Source organism: Nanorana parkeri, unplaced genomic scaffold, assembly GCF_000935625.1.
Source record: "Nanorana parkeri isolate BGI_ZX_2015 unplaced genomic scaffold, ASM93562v1 scaffold349, whole genome shotgun sequence".
NCBI lineage: Eukaryota > Metazoa > Chordata > Amphibia > Anura > Dicroglossidae > Nanorana > Nanorana parkeri.
In genome coordinates, this window is record NW_017306617.1 from 473,845 (window position 1) to 493,649 (window position 19,805).

General features: G+C 40.5%; 1 protein-coding gene across 2 annotated transcripts in view; it reads right to left on the reverse strand.

The window, feature by feature from the left end:
* The window catches only part of THOC2 (THO complex 2), a 132,702-nt gene that overhangs the window by 48,595 nt on the left and 64,302 nt on the right, over positions 1-19,805 (reverse strand). For both annotated transcript variants that reach the window (XM_018558626.1, XM_018558625.1), the window contains exons 16-26: positions 15,353-15,437; positions 13,916-14,009; positions 13,257-13,337; positions 11,987-12,083; positions 11,685-11,802; positions 9,532-9,711; positions 8,918-9,082; positions 8,155-8,430; positions 6,692-6,833; positions 4,682-4,839; positions 2,798-2,926 (exon numbers count right to left, since the gene is read on the reverse strand). In XM_018558626.1, coding sequence (XP_018414128.1) covers positions 2,798-2,926; positions 4,682-4,839; positions 6,692-6,833; positions 8,155-8,430; positions 8,918-9,082; positions 9,532-9,711; positions 11,685-11,802; positions 11,987-12,083; positions 13,257-13,337; positions 13,916-14,009; positions 15,353-15,437 — 1,525 coding nt within the window. The remainder of the gene's footprint in view (positions 1-2,797; positions 2,927-4,681; positions 4,840-6,691; positions 6,834-8,154; positions 8,431-8,917; positions 9,083-9,531; positions 9,712-11,684; positions 11,803-11,986; positions 12,084-13,256; positions 13,338-13,915; positions 14,010-15,352; positions 15,438-19,805) is intronic.

Here is a 19,805-nt window from a genome sequence, read left to right on the forward strand (position 1 = left end):
CCCCCAAGTTTGCATACCTGGGTGAGGTAAAATGGATACTATGGGGTGTGAAATGCATTCTCACTTCTACTAACTGCCTATGTTGTAATTACAGCTATCCTTACACTTCTTAAACCTGCACCTCAAACGGTGCTTTAGCGAAACAAAAAATAAAAAGCCTACATCTAATCTGACCCTAGAACAGCCCACTGGAGTTCACTGTATCACTTAAACCTTATGTTCAAGCAGAAATCAGTAAGAAGTAGAACTTATAGGCAGCAAAAAGTCCTCAGTATTGAAAGGAAAACTATTAAGGTTACAATACTAATGTGTCCAATTTAAACATCAGCAAATACTATATCATTACACTCCTTCTTATGAGCAGTTAAGAAACTCTAAAAGCACAGAGGATAAAAAGAAAAAAGGAAAAGGAGCACCAAAAACTACAAAACTGGACCACAGGACACAGAAGATTATGCGTTTGCAATATGAACTAATAAAGCTAGCCTGTAAGTGGTATTCACCAAAGGCCTGGTGTTTTCCTACATCATGTACATGCGTGTGGTTTTACATTCATTTCCTTGCAAGAATGAAATCTTGAAAAGCAGTGATATACGATTATTGAGAAAAACTCTGGTCCACTTATAGATCGACTACTGTGCAACTGACAGCACGTGGCAAGCATTATGTGCGTACCAGCCCAAGCACACATCTCTGACCATAATGTTAAACCTTAGCGATCTCCTGATAGTGGTTTGATATTTCCTCCAAACAGGCAGTTTAATCGTGTAACGGACAACACAAAAACAATGGCACACGGATGAGAGCCTTTTGAGTGAGTGTTTCATACTACAAGGAAGTCCAGTTCTGTAAAGCCTTTCTTCACACACTGAATACAAAACAGCAGCACAGTATTTTACACAGCTCAAAAACTCGTATACAGAAATATGAGGGATGAAACGAAATGCTTCACTGAATATTGACATGAATGGCTGACATACAGCAGGAAGTGACAGCATGGAATTTGGCTGTGAAATGTGTTAGCAAGGAGTAGGCAAACTGTCAAAAGCATCATGAATATTTAAATGCAGTCCCTGGGATTTTAATCAGTTGTCTCTAGCTGATGATGAAGCTCAACTGTTCAAACTGCCGACATGAAGCATTCCCACAAGAAGATATACAGCCTCTACCTCCATGTCTTCTACTGTTAAATCTAGTCAAACAGAACATTTTTTTTTCCTCTTGAACACTCAGATCCTCTCCAGCCAAATAAAAAAATGGCATGTTGCTATAATCTAATTTTTACAGGACTTTCTTGCAAACCAGAATTTACTGTTATATATTTAAACAGGTCCTTTATTCGTGAACAACCCATTCAAAAGAGCCCAGCAGAAAACATTTTTGGCATGCAACTGAATTCAGGATGTTGTTAGACACAGTCGTTGTTCTTTGACAAAGTCTAGGTAGTTACAATGGCTGAACATTGCAGAGAAAAGGTAAAATGTTTCTCTGGAATTGCTGTAGGTTAAACTCTAGGCAAGCGAAATGAATGGTACAAAAAAAAAACATTTTTACGGTTAACCTGCCCAAGGATTTGCAATCTGGCCAGCGATTCTTGTGACACACACACCCACCACACACATGACACACACGTTATTAGTCAGTAATATTATGCTACTTGTTGGGTTAGCTCTTTGTTTACTAGACAAGACAACAGCCAAGAGGAGACATAAGTTATGTGGCTGAACAAGGTGGATGACATGATTAATCAGGAATGATCTGCCATTCAAGCTGTGCAGTGTGGAAACCATAAGACTGTAAACCTGTCAACTAAGTCCTCTACACTAGGTTTTATATTCCTGTAAAAAAAAAAAAGTGTTAAAAAAGGAGAAATAAAATCCCCACAATATAAACACAGTCAGATCAAGTAAAATATATTGCCACATTGTTGCTCAATGGTTGAAAAAAAAAAAAAAAAGTCTAAAGAATACACACAGTATGTGGCCATGCACAAGTTTTTTTTCTTCCCCATTGTAATTTTAGGTCTGATTGTATGGGAATGTATGGGAAGCTGGTAAACACCTCAACTCCAAGAAAAAAAAATCTTAACCTATGCAGTGGGGCTTCCACCAGCACTGCAAGGGTTAATTGCTCATTTTTGTATAGGCTGAAAAAGAAATAAAATAAAAAATAAAACTCAGCTGAAACATGGAACACTTAACCCTTGTAGTGTGGGGGGGAACCTCACTGTAAGGGTTAAGAAATGCTTTTTCTTTAAAAAGTGTGTGTTTTGCTGAACACAGCACAGTCACAGATTCCATCACACTGAAAAATGTTTAATTGCTCAAGATATGGAGGTTTATTTTGTGTAAAGCATTGATAGTGTCCATTAAAAAAAAATTGTTTAACCCCTTCGTGACGGGAGACGTACACTGTACGTCCAGAGGAAAGCATCGTCATTTCACAGAGACAATTAAAAAAAATAAAAAATGTATTTATTGGCGTAGTAGACTAAAAGTTTGCCTGTGTATGACCAGCTCTGAAAATGCATGCAGTCTTCGTTATTAATAGGATTATCTTCAATTCTTTATTCCAGCTCTATATTCACTTAAGCCCACTTGTTTTCTACAGATTTCAGTAATTTGACTTTAGTGATAACATACTTGAATAAGCAGGAGATTAATGGCCCTGCAGGATTGGTAAAACATGAGTGATAAACTACTAAAATAAATTAAACAGAATTATGGTCTATGAGAAATGTTGAATAACTATGTATTTAGCATAATGATTATACAGTGTGGTAATAACACTTCTGCACCTTGTCATATACTGCTCGATCACTGTGCCACTTAGTAACCGTCTCCAACATACAGCACAGGAATCTTCCATAGCGGTTGGCTTCATTTTCAGTGCAACTGGCCACGGTGTAAATAATGTCTGAAAAAACCTGCAGCAAAAGACATTGTGACAATGTGTTAATGGCAGATCATCTTGACTGGGCAATAGAATATAGGTAAGTTACATGGAATTTAATAACATTTTAAATTACTTAGAGAAAAAAAAAATTAACATAGAAGCCCTGGTACAAAAAATTATTTAACATCAGTTCAAGGGACAAGTGAAGGAGAAAAAAAGGAGAACTATGGGGTTAGGGCTTTTCCCCATAGTTCTCCTAAGGGTAACGGGAGGACACAAACTAGTGTCCTTCCGTCACCCAAAGCTCAGTATACCGTGAGCTGTAGCTGAGACGCCACAGCCGGAACTGATCCCGACAATGCTGTCTGGAGCCACCCAGCTGCGTGAGTGACAGCTGGCTCTGCCTAACTAGAGGCAGAGCCTGCTGTAGCCGAACCCCCCCCGTCCGTTCCACCACTCAGCGCTGGAGGATCGGAGCGGGGAGGGGGGAATTCAGCCCCTCCCGTCACGGCAGAGAGCCGTGACAGGATCGAGAGGTGAGCGAACGCCGGTATGTGTTCTCTCACCTCCCGATCCCGAGGGGGGGAATCCCTGCAGGGAGACGTGAGTGACAATACTTCCCGAGTGACTGACCAGAAACAAGCATTCGAGTCGGGAATGTCATAACTGATATGCATACTTTTTCTTGGTCAGTGACTCAGAAAGGACTTAAGCTACTGAAACAATATGACAACCACGCAACTAGCATTTTAAAAGAGGCCAGTAATGGAAGCATCCATTATTCCCAAGTATACAGATCCTTCCAAGGCAAATGCATGTACCCAAATTCTATGCTGTCCACTGCAGATTGTAGAAGGGTCCCCATATTTGGGATGGATAGGTCTGTGCCTATCTGCTCCCTTTCAGTCTGCTTGGCATATCACAAATCAGAGAAAAAGGCAAGTGAAATGTAACTGGCATCAGCGAGGACCTTCTTTGTCCTGAAGATAAATCCTGATTGGAGCAGCATTGCCTGGCTCGGTTTGCATCCTCTTGTGATGTTCTGAAAACTGTTGTTTACAGCAGAGATGGAGAGCTCAGTGATGCTACAAACAGGATTTGTCTACAGAAATTGAAGCAGACTACTAGCCATACTAGCACTTTTTTTTTTAGAGGCTGCAGGGACAATTTGAGCTTGCATACCTAGGGTTTTGTTTACACCAAAACTACTTTTCAGGTTGCAGAAGTTAAAAGGAAGGGCAAGGAAGGACATCAAAAGCATTCAGGGCCACAGTACCACACAACGCACCTACCATGTGTTAACAGTGTGGAAGGTGGGTTGCTATTTGAATGACACCCCAAACGCACCTCTCGTCTGCAATGCAGAGTACTGAAATACTGCACTGTGCGCATGCACTACTTTATCAACAGCACTGCATGGTATTGTGTTGCAATTCATTTGAATGGCACCCCAAACGCACCCTTTTGCCTGCAATGTGATCGACTGTGCCACAGCAATCACAATACCATGCGGTTTAAAAAAAAGTAATGCATGCATGGTACAGTAGGTTTATGCAAGGCCCTGGTGTGAACGGATCCTTACACAGCTCCCTTAGGCATAGACGAGCAGACCTCCTGCCAGTCTTATATTTACCGGTCTCTAATCCAGCGACAGAACACAAATTGTTAAGATTACTTACATGCAGGGTCAAACGGGCTTTAGCGCATACACATCTACAGGTAAAACTATCTGAAAGAGGTCCTCTCACTTATAAGTATATGTAAGCCAAAACTCTAGAATACTTACTCTATCATAACACAGAAGAGTAGAAAAATTGGGGGTTTTCTGCAGGTGTACAAGCTCCACAAAGCGAGCACAGTATACAGCATCAATTGCAGAGAAAATACATCGAGGAAATATACAAAGCTGCAAAAATTTGGTGATTGTTTCATTCTTTGTAGATCCTAAAATAAAACGTTAAAAAGAAAAGAATTGTACAATGGCAAAAGCACAAACAAGTACAAACTTAAAACATATTTGTGATAAAGGTGAGATGCTATCTCAAGGACTGGAATAGTTCCCATTTTAAAAAGATTTGGTCTTTTTAGGCACTTGTGAAGATTGCAGAGGCAGAGGTTTGTCTGTTCCTGGCAAGGACATCACAAATCACAAGAACAGTGGTAAAAGCTCTTCTACAGCAACTGCACAGAGAGAAGAGGGACTCTGTACAACACCTGACTGATGGGTTTGGTTTCCATGTAAACTACCACACCTATCTCTGTTCTGCTTGTGTATGGTAGATATGTTTCTTCTCTGATTTTCTTTATTATTAATGTGGCCCATTAACGCTAACAGATGGCATCACAGTTTTCAACAGTACAAAGTCACAGCGCGCTTTCCGTAACTGTTCATATCTTCCATGTATAATGAAAGGTTGTCACAAAACATGCTTACCCAAATAATCAATATCGCTTACGATTAAACATAGCAGTATAATAATGTTTCCCTGCCATTTGTTGTCTTTGCCACTGCATCTTGATGCCCATCAACAGGAGGTGGGCCATTACCTGCTGCCTGGCTTCTTGATTGGCCAGGAAGCCGGCTTCCCAGCCAATCAGCGTGGAGCCAGCTTCCTGGCCGATCAGGAAGCCGGGCCATTACCCAGCGGTCCCGCGGCCTGGCTTCCTGTTTGGCCCCATGTTCCCTCACGCACTCAAGGTCAGAGGAAATCTCCCTCTGACCACAAGTACCGGTATCGGGGTAAGTATTGGGAGTATTTCGGAAAGTACAAGCCCAAATACTTGGTATCGGCACAGATACCACTACTAGTATCAGTGCATCCCTACCACTTCCAACAAATTCTAATCTCAGTCCTTTCTTTAGCGCTATATCACAGGAACTCAATATGGTTGATTTACTAAACGCAAAGAGCCTGTTCACCTAGCAAGGTCAGTGTTCACTTTAGAAAGTGTATGCTGACTTTGCCAATTGAATGTTAACAAATGAGGTGAAGCTTTGTTCACTTTGAATGCCTAGGCATGTGCAAGGGAAGTTAAAATTCAGGATTTGTGCAAGCACGTTATTTAAAGTGAACACAGCTTTACCTCATTTACCAACATTTACGTTGTGAACATTCATTTTGCCGGGCCATTACCCAGCGGTCTACAGCTCTATTCTTTTGGTGAAGAAAATGATGCTCATCAAGGACAGCACAAGTCTGGGGATGACATGGGCCAGTCAAAGCACAGAAACGCAAGCAGGGTGGTTGATGAAGGGCTTAGTTGGGAGATAAATTGATGACTGTGACAAGTACTGTGGAGCTGCAACTACTTAACAGGCAGATTATTATTGATTCCGCTACCGTGCCGGTGTATACACTGTTCATACTTTGGAGTTTCATAGAACAGATCCTATTCAAGCAACATGTTTGAAATTGCTGTCATTTACAATACTTTTCCCTTGCTCAGACAAACATTTCCAATTCAGTGAAATCTATTTTGGCTCCGTGCATTTACAGAGCAAACACTTTTTAGGCGGTTTATCAGCAGTTTAATAGCACTCATTTCAGTAAATCTTTTTAGATGGAAAGCTTGAACACAAAGTTGCAAAATGCTCATTTCTATTTGGACTGTACTATGAAACTTCAAACCTTTAGCCACATATATTGCACTGCTACTCTGAACACTTGCTGATTCAGTGCACTTCCCTGAAAAGGCACAGAGATAAATCACTTCAAAGTAAATGCAATTTTACACTCTGCACATTTAAAGAGACAATGGACTCTGGCATACCACCAGGGGTTTTATGTATACTCACGGGCCAAGAGCCAGGTGTCTTTTTCCAGTTTCATCCTTTGCAGAACTCTGCTTACATGTTCTGACTGCTTCTTCTCTTCTTCCACGAGCTTATCTTGCAGAGCAGTGCATCTTTCCTTTTCTTTCTTCTTTTTATTTGGAGGCTACAGAACATATTTTGGATAAAAGGCATTAACAGCTTAAAGGTTCAAGAAGTGAATTGTAAGGCTTCCACAAATCATTTTAAAAAAATGTAATCACATGCAGATTTAGAAATTGCTTAAATAAGGCTATTTGTTAAGGCCGACTTGGAAATGTATCATAGAGGGAATTTATGAAAATTCAAAGAAAAACTTATGTCACACTTAGAAAACTCAAATGATTGCTCTCCTTTCTAATGTAAACTGCAGATACTAGATGATTATGTGAAACCATGAAACCAAAATACTCTTTAAAGAAGGCTCCATGTCCTTTTGTTTTAAAGAACCCCTGCTTTGGTCTAGGGTCTAAAATAATAATAATAATAATAATAAAAAGGAAAAAAAAAAAAAGTGCTAGCAATACTCACTCGAACCTCAATCAAGAGGTGAGCGTTCACTGCTGCAGGATTGGGTGAGGATCACTTTTATTGTAGACCCTAGACCAAAATGAGCACTAAACCCCTGCAGTGTGGTGGTTACAATGTAAACATTTAATCTTAAATGATTATAAAGTTGCACTCTTCTTATTGGTATGATTAAACTTGCCCTTTTCTTTTGCTTTCCTTCAATTTACTTTATCTTCACCTGAAATTTCAGGCAGTGTGTTAGGCATAAGAGTAGAGCTGCAGCTAACGATTATTTTCAAAATCGATTAGTTAGCCGATTATTAGGTTCGATTAATCGGATAAACAATAAAATAAAGTTTAAAAAATTGCTCCAGTGATGGGACTACTAGTTTGTATTGAGGTTGTAGTCCATCACAGTAGCAAGCTTGGAGCGGTGGAAGTAAAAAAGAAAAAAAAGATAGTGTGGTGTGCAATATAGTGAAATGGAAAGTGTAAAATTATACAGCAAATGTTCCCTCCTCAACTATATCTATGAAGGAGAAGCATTGTCACTCTAGGTTGCTCTTCTGATTTGAAGAGGAATTTTGTGGCTCACAGAAGATACAAGTGTTCAGTTCAGATCACAGGACATTATAAGGATGATCTATTTCGTAATCTATTGCCAAAATTACCTGTATATATTTCAGTACTTGCAGAAAATGTACTTAAGCTGAACAAAAAAAAAAATGAATGCAGCCACCACAGCTAATAACAGATAAGCTACAATATATTACATTTTTGTTCCTGGGTTCAGATAGACAACATGTTGGATTTTTAAAAGACAAACTAAAATTCTTCCTCTCTATCTAAGAAGACTATAGTGTCCCCATATGTAAAATATTATAATTACCTCCAATAAAGCAGTATATGGTGGACAAGAATAGAAGAGTTTAACTTACCATTTCAGCATTGTCATCAATGGCTTTCATCTGTACTCTCAATTTATTTATTTCTCTGTTGTAGCTGGAGGATGGAACAGCCAGGTCATACATTGTGAGAGACCAGAAAGTGGCATAAAATTGAGGGCTTATATCATCCCATACTTTAGGAGGATGTAAGGAAACTACAGCTTCATGAACTGGAGCCATCACAACCTCGCAGGATGTGATATATTTGTGCACTTTATGTTGCTGTTTGTTTCCTTTCTCAGTCTTCTTTAACTCATCATATTTTGACTAAGGAAGTAAAAAGAAATATTTGAAATTAAGATACCGCCTCATATAAAAGTCAACCATCACAGAAAATAGAGGAAACATTTTAAATTGTAAAAATAAAATATAAACGGAATAAAATGATAATAACGTTGCTGTGAATAATAATTAAAATAGTAAATACAGATCTCTCTTTCTCTCGAAAAATAGGGGTGGGGGTGGATAGTTTAGAGAGAGGAAACACAATTTCTAAAAAAAAACAAAACTGTTTTTAATGTAAATTAGTTTTTTTGTGCTTTATGGCTAGACTGAGCACTGGGGGGAGAGGGAGAGGGAATGTATATCATATACACACCACAACAGTTTAAAAATCTAAGGAAAGAAAAATACAATTGCAACCAAACCATTAAAATTTCTCTTTAATATAAATCAGATCCAAAGACAAGTAACTTAAAACATGCAAGAATACAAACCTATGTTTTTTTTTACATCAAGGCAAGGGTGTACTTACTGAGATGTGATGAGCGTACATAGGTCGGGACAGGAAAAATGCAGCATCATGTGGGGTGTGAAATTCATTGCACAAGACATCTATTGATGGAACTCGTTTTATGTAATCTTCTGTACTGAGATTAGATGCCAAAAAGCCACCAAACTGTACTAATGTATCATGACACTGAAAAAGAAAAAAGTAATCAATACAAACCAAAAATCGACTAACAGTCATGAGAACACACATCCTTTTAGGAAACGCAAAAAAAAAATAATAATAATTGTACAAGAAATGCAAAGCACTCAATCGCAAAATATAGGTGTGATTGGAGCCTAAGGAGTGCACAGCAGGGCCAATTATTAAAGTTAAAGAGCATCAATGTACCTGTAAATGCAAACAAAGCTTTGTGTCAATAACTGCACTCCACTCAAATTTTGTGCTGCAAGATCTATTAGTGCAACTACAGAGATGAAATTTATGTGCATTATGTACCCCTCTATTCAAAATGCAAGCTGCAGGACCTAACACTTATATACCGGTGTGGACCAAGGAAAGTGACAGGATATCAAAAACGAATCTGTTTAGGCAGTGCTGAGTGAAATTAATCAGTCTGGTAATTCTGTTCTACTCACCTGATCATACAACTTTCCCACTAGCTTCAAATGCTTTTCTCCCCCTTCGTGAAATATCACACCATTTCTCTGCTGGGCCATCAGCAGACATAAAGGAAGGGCCAAATCGTGGTCCAGTAAAGCATCTTTTAAACGTTGAGAAGACTTCTTGGTGTTTCTAATTTGACCAAAGTAACCACCCTGTGGAAAAGAGCGTTCGGTAATTTAAAATATATTTTATATAACTAAAGAAAAACACTAGCCTGCAATATGTGCTGCATGGTGACATCCTGCATATTAATCATGTCTTTAATTACCAAGCAAATCAAATTAATATCCAATTAAAACTGTGAAGGACCAGGTAAATTTAGATTTCACCTTTGCTATTGAGACTGCAAGCGTGACTGCAAGTGTTAAAGTGTGCATCAGGTACGCAATTAGCACAATGTTTATTACAGTCAGAACATCTTTATTTCTCCAAGTTAGATAAATATGAAGCACTGCTTATTAAAAAAACATAAGATCTCTAAATGGACAAAATGACAGGAAAAAACAATATTCTTCACAATGCATTAAGTTAGTGAGGACTTGTTAGTGCCTCGTCCACTCAGGCACACAGGATACGATTAGGACATCCAAAAAGCAGTGAAAACTGAGGGGTGGAAAAACAGAAACAAATCACTAACAGGCCCAAAAAAACAGAACTAGGGGCTGTCTGCAGCCCAAGACCCACCCGAAGGACTAATGTGCAAATCCGACACCGGATAGGGCAGAGTAGCCTACCTGATAGGGGACCCTGCCAACACAACCAGTGGGAGAACTGAATCAACCATATGCTCAAGACAAAGAACAAAATGGTCACTAACCATAAAAGAATGGCTTAACATGGAAGAGATCACCAACCACAGACCAAGTGAGAAGCTGGACATCTGAAAACACCAAGGGGTGTAACAAGCAACAAATTGCCATTTGGGAGGGGAAAAACCCCCCACAACTAACATGGTTAAAAAGGAAACAGATCAAGTAACTAGTCGAAACATGTACCTAATAAGGAAAATGGGAAAAGTCCTTGTAAAAGACAAGACCAGCTGGTCAAAATAGAAAGGTGACGTAGTCTCATCTGACCTCACGAGGGTCACGAAACAAGAAATATGCACCTCGAGAGATTGTCTGAATAGACCACCACCCCTTACCAAATAAGAACCCTGAAAAGGACTGGAAACAACCTGCCAGGGGAGAGAAAAAGACTCCCGAACGCAATAGAAAACCCATGATTAAATCCACTGAAATCAGCATGACTGATTGGGTAAATTGCATTGCTAAAACCCTACAATGGTAGGCAAGACATGGATGTTAAAAAACAAAAAACAAAACTAACCATAATAGAGTAAGATGGGTTACAACCCCGATGAAGCTAGAAACACTCATCAGTAAGCAGAATTTAATTCTCAGATGAGCCTTAGGATGGATCCTGCTGAAAAAAATAGTCCTGCCTATCCTTGACTTCAAGAGTCACAGGGATAAGACTTCTCATGGCTGCCAAATTCAACAAAGCAGCAGCATTTATGGAAAAAGGAACAGAAATCTTATCATCAGAACAGCAAAATATTTGCCAAGGTGAATCCAAAATCGTATAAAAGCACCAGAAAGGCTTTCCTCACAAGTCTTTAAATCCGCCAAAGGAAGAGGGGCCTCACCTCAGGTGCCAGTTGGACAAGTCCCACCAAGTCCTTAAGGAATTCCCTTTCAGAGAAAACCTGCAGAAGAAGATTAGCTTGATCTGCTCACAGACAGTCCACAGTGAAACATGTCCCCCTCTGATGTCCTTAACCTGCAATGCAGGGTCCAAGACACACCTTGGTACATGTACATCTCTTCTATGTGGGGAAAAACCGGCCTCCAAACAAAGAAAAAACACTAACTAAAATAGACCAAAAAAGCTAGTTAGTGTTTTTAGGACACTAGGAAAAATAAAATTAAGCATGCTGATTAGAGATGGAGTTATCCTGGGCTGTCCTACAGATTTTTTTTGTTTGCCATTTTTGTTGTCCATTCCTCCTGTAGGCGACAGTTTAACCTAACAGTATAAGATTTCCTGTGTCCATTACTGGGCTAGAAATAAATAATAGTTTCTTTCAGTTGTGTCAAGTGTCAATCAGCATATTATCTCTCACCTCTGCTTTAAGTTGTTCTCCACCAGTCATTGCTTCTAGCTGTTCCATTGTAATTTCTTCGGTGATTTCAATCCCCGCCATCTTTTGTACCACCTCTTTTAGAATTAACAAATCAAAACTGCAAGAGAAATGTGACAAGAAAAATAATGCTGAGATCTACTCAGTCAGCATTGTAATAAATGCAGCTCTATGAAATTCAATTAACTGAATACTAAGGGAATACAAAATATTTCAGGAAGAACACATGGCAGAAGCACTTACTAAATGGCTAATCACATTTCCATAGTCTAACCAATGCTTACCTTTTGCCAGCTTTCAGTTGGTTTGCTACATACTGCAGAAGGCCAGCCAATTCTATGGGATATTTCCTAAAAATTGCCCCACAAAAGCTAGCAAGGCCTGTAGAGATAAAGAAAGAATATAAGACTTTTGTGGAATCCAGGCAATAAACAGGCATATAGTCGTACATACAGGCTTCAGCTATGAAAGCAATGTGCATAGCTAGTTTTTAGAAAGAATTTGCAAAACTGTAAACCAGATCCAAGCGAGGAGTGTACTGGCTACCAGGCTTCATTAAACTGCAGCTTTACTTGAAGCCTGTTAAAAGCCTGCGAGCGCACTATTGAAAGTGACATTCGGCACTTCCATTAAAATTTAAATGTAGGTTTTACACTCCCATACAGGATTTGACGTTTGCATTAAAAGGAATCATACAAGCAGCTTGAAGCTTACTGAAAGCTTAGCAAATAATATTTTCCTTCCACACACTGAAGTGCCTAGGAATAAGGCCTAACGGGTGCATATTTTCTAAATCACTTCAAAAAAGCACAGGAACATTTGTTTTTAAATCAGTGTAAAGGTGGCCACACACTTTACAACCCTCGCAAGACTTTTGTCTTGCGAGGGTTGTAAAGTACTTTAAAAAACGTATGATCTGCCCATCTTGGACAGGCAGATAGATCGTACTTGCGATCATCGCAAGCCCGCCGCGCTGAGGGGCGGGCTTACGATGACTGCAAACGGGCAGCGTGCGCACACCGGCCCGTTCGGCAGTTGACGAACCAGCAGGCCACTAACTCGCCGAGAATCGTACGATTCCCGGCGGGGTTTCTAGCATGCTGGTTCGACGGAAGACGTGCGACCGTACAGTAGACACGGTCACACGCCTTCCATACACTGCACGATTATCGTACGATCGCGGGATTTCCTGCGATTCTCGTACGAGAATCGTGCAGTGTATGGGCACCTTAAAAGGTAGTAGAAACGCCGTTGGGATCTTGGCAGTCACTGTCCAAGTCCATCAGAAGGCAAACAATTTAAAAGGCTCAGTCCAACCAAAGCTGATATTTCACTTGATATTGCAGTGTTAACTTTCAGAGCATTTATTGGTGAGAATTATGTGTTTGAAAAAACTGAATAGGTATGCAGACACAGAAACTCAATTAGTTTTTATTTTGAAGGATAGAGCAGAAACTGCTGGAACATGCAAAATGTGGACAGGAAGACCATTGGCCCTTCTATCAGTTAGCACCCAGATAAATAATTGAAAGTTTAGAAAAAGTTTGTACTAACTCTGTAACCAGCTGGAGATTGTGGTGTCATCATGCTTCATTTTTTCTTTTTCCGGATTTGCAAGCGCTTCAATGATACAGTCTGTACTTCTAGTTAAAGGAAAATACGCCAATCTCTTTATGAGCATGGCCAACATAACTTCATTACACAAAATGTTATCACCCAACAAGGAATACACAACAAAAACCCACACGATAATTAGGCTCAGTTCAACGCCCTCTCCCCAGCAGCACATTCTCACTTTCATTTGCTCTCTACACCACTACACTTCCTTTGCTGGAAGCAAGGAAAGAAAGTGTTGTGTAAGCTCTATTAGCAGATTGCAGGCCTGAAGACCCTCTACCCCCATGTAACAGTGCTGGACCAAATCACCAGCAATGACTCATGAGAATAAGGCGAGTCACATGCTCCTCCAGATCCAGAAGTACTAGGTATTTCCTTTGCTCTCAATAGGAAAGGTGACTACTTGCTGCTGGGAACTGGGCATAAAGGCAAATGTTTATGCCCTACCATTCATGGGCAAAGCAAAGGTTTGCACAGTCATATGGACACATGTACAAAGAACATAAATGATAATGCTGTTTACAACTTTCAAGGTAATGTGCTGCAACATACAAACATTTCAAAAGACATAACAAATAAGTCAAACAAAAGGATACATGCGAGGACATCATAGTTCAGGGACGTGAGGTATTTCAGCGAGTCCACAACAGGTGTTATTAAATTGTCATACTTCTGAATCTGTGACAGAATCTGCCGGAAATAAAAAGAAAAGGTTTAACAAGACAGGCAACATCCAATAGTTCACCACATTCTAAAATAAGCCTCACACTGCCCAAGGATCTATAGAGAAACAGAAACTAGCCATTACAAATGTTGCACAGTGATTCTACATACTAGTTCCCTGGCTGTTATGCCGATCTAGTACATCCACTGCAAACAAATACAGAGATTTGGAATTCCAACATCACTCACTTTCTTCATCGGCATGATTACTCAATATCAGAGGTGTTGATTTACTAAGGGCAAATAGCCTGTTCCCTCTGCAGGGGAATTTGCACACTGAAAGAGAATTTTCCCTTAGCTTTGTGAATGTGGAGATGATGATTCACTGTGCAAAGAAACCCCAATCATGGGCAAGGACAATAAAAAAAATAAAAAAATGGATGATGGAAGTCAGCAGAGCTTCACCTCATTCGCTAAGCTAAGGGAATATTCTCTTGCAAAGTGATCAGCCTATTTGCCTTTAGTAAATGAACCCCAGTGTTTCATAGAACTGAAGCCAAGCCAGACCAACGTTTTAAAAACCAACATCAGCCTCTGTATTTCCTTCTCTACAGGTTTGAATTAGTTTCCTTTGCGTTTTCTCTCCATTAGCCTTATTTCTTTAAAGAAGAACTACAGGGAAAAAATTTATCAACCCTTGCAGTGGAGCTACCCCCACACTGCAAGGGTATCCTGCTTGTTTTTATCTAGCTGAGAAACAAACAAAAAAAAGAAGTAGAAAAGCCAACTCCCTGTTTCTCTGGTGACTAAAGTGTGTCTCCTACTCTTCTGCACAGATGGAATGTTCCTCAGCATCCTCACGTCTATACACATGTGTAGAACATGATGATGCAAAGGTTCTAAGACCGCTTGAGCAGAGGGGGAGAGAAGCTCTAAAGATCGGTCTAAGAACAAGCCGGCTTGGGTTCCCCTTTCTCTAAGGACATCCAAACATTTGATTGCATGTTCTTATTTCACTTTCTTTACAAAGAAAGGTTTGGAGCAATTTACTGCGCGATATCGCAGCAATTTACCGCGCCATATCGCTCTCCAATGCTTCTCAATGGGGCAAAGGGTCCTGCTGTCGCGGGTCGCTACAGCAGGACCCTTTTTGGAGCGGATTTAGCCGCGATTCAAGCTTGCTCAATGCAAGCATTTGCGCGATATCGCGCAAAATGCAAATCGCGCGGCAAACGCGCGATTTGCAAACCGCTCAATGTGAACGGGGCCTTACATTGAAAGGTGTGACAGTGACATGATAAACCTTATACAAAGTAACATTGCAATGCTGTGTAATTGCTTTTAATTCAGGAAATTTTAATTAAACATACGTAGTCAAACAAAATAGTTGGATTGCTATGGCTTAGTTTTCCTATTTGCCGTCCTGATGGCTTCACGTTTTCTTTAGTTAGACGTCTGTATGCAGGAAAAAAAACAAAAAACATTTTTTGTAATATCTCCAGTACAACTTTTAATCAACACCATTAACAATCTCTAATTAACCATAAAAAACAATTTACTATAAAATAGTAAATGTTTCTGAAAAGAGAAAAAAGGTTTTCAGAACTATACAAAAAAGGAGAAAAACATACAGCGACAATCCTTTGTAGAAAATGAATACCATAAAGGGCAAATCACTGCTGCTTACCACAGCTTATTCCTTTCATAGATCACACAAAAGGTAGCTAGGAAAAAAACCATCATAACAGAAAAATCTTCACTTAACATTTCCAGGTAATAAAAATATTGTTTGCCAATTGCCTATAAAATGTACTAGAGTTAGAAATTTAGCACCTCTTCTGTAACTACTAAAAGACTGTTCCTAATGAGACTGGCGCTTAATGAAGGAGCTAAAGATCTCATGAAGAGAGAAAATAATTGGTTTATACCAGTGTGCCATAGAAGCCATTACATTTTTTAGTGCAGCCTTTAAAAGCCTTTTCAGCTGGTGTAGTCTCAAGTCTATAACTCTCTTATAAAGGGACAATTTCTGCCTCAGTGATAACCGTACTGCAGTATTGCAGCAGTGTGCACTTTATCAACAGCTTCAATGTTTCAAGGCATTCCCTTTGAGAGAATACTGCAAAATAGGTTATTTGCTATAGAAAGTCTAAAGATTCCTATTAAATTGCCCCTGTGTACTTAAAGAACAACTCCGGGCATATTAAACATTAAAAAAGGAGAACTATGAGGTGAGGGATTAACACTCGTCATAGTTAGAGCCGACGTGCGACAATGAAACTGTCACACGTCGGCTCTATAGATCGGGAAGTGAGCGAACACATACCGTCGCTCGCTCACTTCCCGATCATCTCCCTGCAGAGAGCGGTGACTGTCATCTCCCTGCAGGGATTCCCCCCTCCCCTCTCCGATCCTTCAGCGCTGACTGGGAGGAACGGACGGGGAGGGGGCGGGCACAGCATGCTCTGCTTCTAGATAGGCAGAGCCCGCTGTCAATCAGCCAGCTGGTTGGATCTTGACAGTATTGCCGGGATCTGTCCCGAATGCGGTGCTCTCAGTATATAGCGGGCAGTAGCCCGCTATATACAGAGCTTTGGGTCATGAGGAGCTTAGTATATATCCTCTTGTGAGCCTAAAGAGAACTATGGGATAAAAAGGTTACCCCATAGTTCTCTTTTAACCGTTGCAGCAGGGCTAACCTGTACTGAAAGGGTTAACTGTTTCTTTTGTTCTAGAGTCTAAAGTTAAAAATTATATACTAGCCCAATTATCTTTCCTGTCTGGCTTCTAGACCGGTCCCGCAGCCTCCGTCGGGCTTCGGTAGTCTAAAGACCTGTGACATCATCACATCCATTCACTTGCACTGGATGTGAGCACATAGAGGGACATTCCACAGCTGGAGCGGAGGGCAAGAGAGGTTTAGCAGTCGCCGCTGCGGGACCGGGGAACGGGCAAGTATATACATTTTTTTAATTTGAGACCCTAGACCAAAAGGAGCACTGCTTGCCCCATACTGCATGGGTAATGTTTAATATGTCCATTTTGGTGCGATTCACATCCGTCAGGTTTTGACTGTTGTCTGTCCCTGTTCCAGCGACAGTGTTGTAACCAGGACAGGAAATCTCTCCAACACTGCACATGGGCAACAAAAACCTGGAGGTAAGCTGGAGATGCATATAAAGAGAAATCCCTTGATTACCCCATCCACGCTAAACACCCTGGCTTTTTCTGCCTGGCTCCTCTGATCTCTAATTGAAGTCTGTTGAGCCAGCTGGTGGCAGCAGGACCAACCACAACTTGAATTTCAGCCAATTCATAGAAATCGCTCGAAATTTAGGTTGTGTATGGCCAGTTTTTCACTTTAAATTATTTTTTATTTAGTTATTTGAATTGAAAACAAAACAAGGTGATCATGTTACCATAGGGTTTGCAGCAACATTTATTATACCTGTTTAGTAGTTATGTACATCAACACAAAGCCCAAGTTTACACTAATGTCCATAAAGCATGAGCATTTGTAAAAGCTATGGGTAGGATCTTTGCATTTTTATGCGGAGAAGCAATCCAACATGCAATTTAAAATCCAGAGCTACTTTACAGCAGGTTTAAGACTTAAGCTGGAAATGTACAAGAAAACTACATTAGCTAGAAAAGAAACTGTTTGGAAAGAGGGACTACTTGGAGGACTACAAAACCAGATAACATGGTAAGTCTCCATTATATAGCAGTGAATAACTTGTTACAGATCCACCAGGAAAAATGGATAGCATGAACATAACATTTCAGCTGCCTATACCTACTGATAGTGTGGACAAGAGTGTTTTACTGAAGGAAATCTATTATGTATTTATTCATTATATACGCAGTTTGAAATGTCCAGGCTTGTGACAGGTTCACAAGAGGTCAGTTCACGGAAATATGAGCTGCGACAGGATGTATTGGGTCACTGAGCTTTGTACTTTGCCTTACTGAATAAAAATGACTATGTAAATATTTAGGTAGGGTAGGTCCCACTAAAGTAAATGCAACCTGCATACATTCAAGAGGGCAAACTTTAACCAATTCGTTGGCACCAATGTAAGCATTACGACAGAACAAAACTGCTTACAGCTGGTCAGCTCAGATCAGGCAGGCAAGCAGGCACCGATACTGCTACCCCGCACTGTGCCTTGCCAGTCACAGATCCACCCCGCTGAGTGCCCTCATTCTGCCCTATTGTATCCTGTGTGCCCTCTGATCCTTACCGCTCTGTCCCCAGTTGCATCAGTAGAGAAAGCAGGTTCAAGAGGGGACACAGAGGGGAGCACACTGTGGTGAACAGCATGGAGGACTGAGCGCCAGGCGTGCCAGTGGGCAGCAGGGAAGATTGCACCTATTCAGGATGGCGAGCAGGGAAACTGCAAATATGTTTCTCACGTTTACTGATCCTGTTTCTTCTTATTGAAAACTGGAGCACTCCATTGTTCACTCTGAACATAACTGAAGAGATATTAACCAATGGCTCGCTATATACTGAGCTTTGGGTCACGGAAGGAGGTTAGTATATGCCCTCCTGTGACTCTTAAGAGAACTATGGAATAAAAAGGTTACCCCAATAGTTCTCTTTTAAAGTCTCAGATTTAAGCCTGGATGCATAAGACGGTACAACTAGCAGTCCAACAATCCCCACTTGCACCGTGCTCATACTCCCTTAGTATTGTTGATTGGAACACTGTGTAGGGGGGAGTAGTCTTAAAACTGCTGTAAAAAATGGCTGTGTCAACAGCACACTGCAGAGCCACAATGCTGCATTCACACAGGGCACAGCGGTCCGGCTTTCCACGCTGCTGTTGACACAGCTATCGTTTACAGTTTAAAACACATACAATATGTAATAAAGAACAAATAAACAGCATAGTCCTATTTGTTATGAAGCATGATTGCATAAAAAGGTTAAACAATTTGAGGCTCCAATTGAGTTTTCAAAGTTGTGGTCAAGCCTAAAGCAGGATTAAAACCCGTGAGATTTGTACTGCCATCAGGCACTTCATTAGACATTCTACCTCACTTCCTGTACAACCGACAACAGTTCTATTAGACAGAAAGAGTGGAAATCTGCAACAGGCTTCACTTAAAGTATGGCATGGATTCTAACTTTCCCTTACTTTACTGAAAATCTACATTTTTTTTCTTGTTGTTTCTATGTTGCTGTTGGAGATTTACCCTCACTTCCGATCTGGTGAAACTTTGTCAGCAGCACAGAAAGTAAGGGAAGAGCTCACTAACCGAGCCCCCCAATGGCAGTAAAATTAAACAAGGGTTCGGCTTCTGTCCACTCTATCCAAAACTAAGTTTGGTATAGACAAGCACGTTAATCTTCTTGTACTGTAGTGCAAACTATTGTCTACACAACCAACCATTTCAGTTCATAAAAGCAACTAGCTGGTTTATTTCTGAATCTTCAAAAGAGACCACACGACAGGATGTGGGCTGTAAAATATTTCCCTCAGATATTTTACTGAACTTCGCATAGCAGTCAATGGACACATAATATAACCCCGTGAAAAAGGTTGAGACTATTGTTACCCTTTCGTGCCTCCGACGTATGACATATGGCGGAACATAACCACTTGCAGCTGGCCACGTCAGTATGCCATACGCCGGTGACTTTCACCCTTATGCTATAAGCTCATGATAGCTTTAGTGATGATGAACTTATATCAGAACTGTCCCCTATAAAAGAATAGCCGTCATCAGAAAAGCTGACAAGCCGTTGAGAGCTATTCATTCAAATTCTGGACGCCCCCCGGCCAGCACCGCCGCCGCTGGCCACTAGCATCTGTC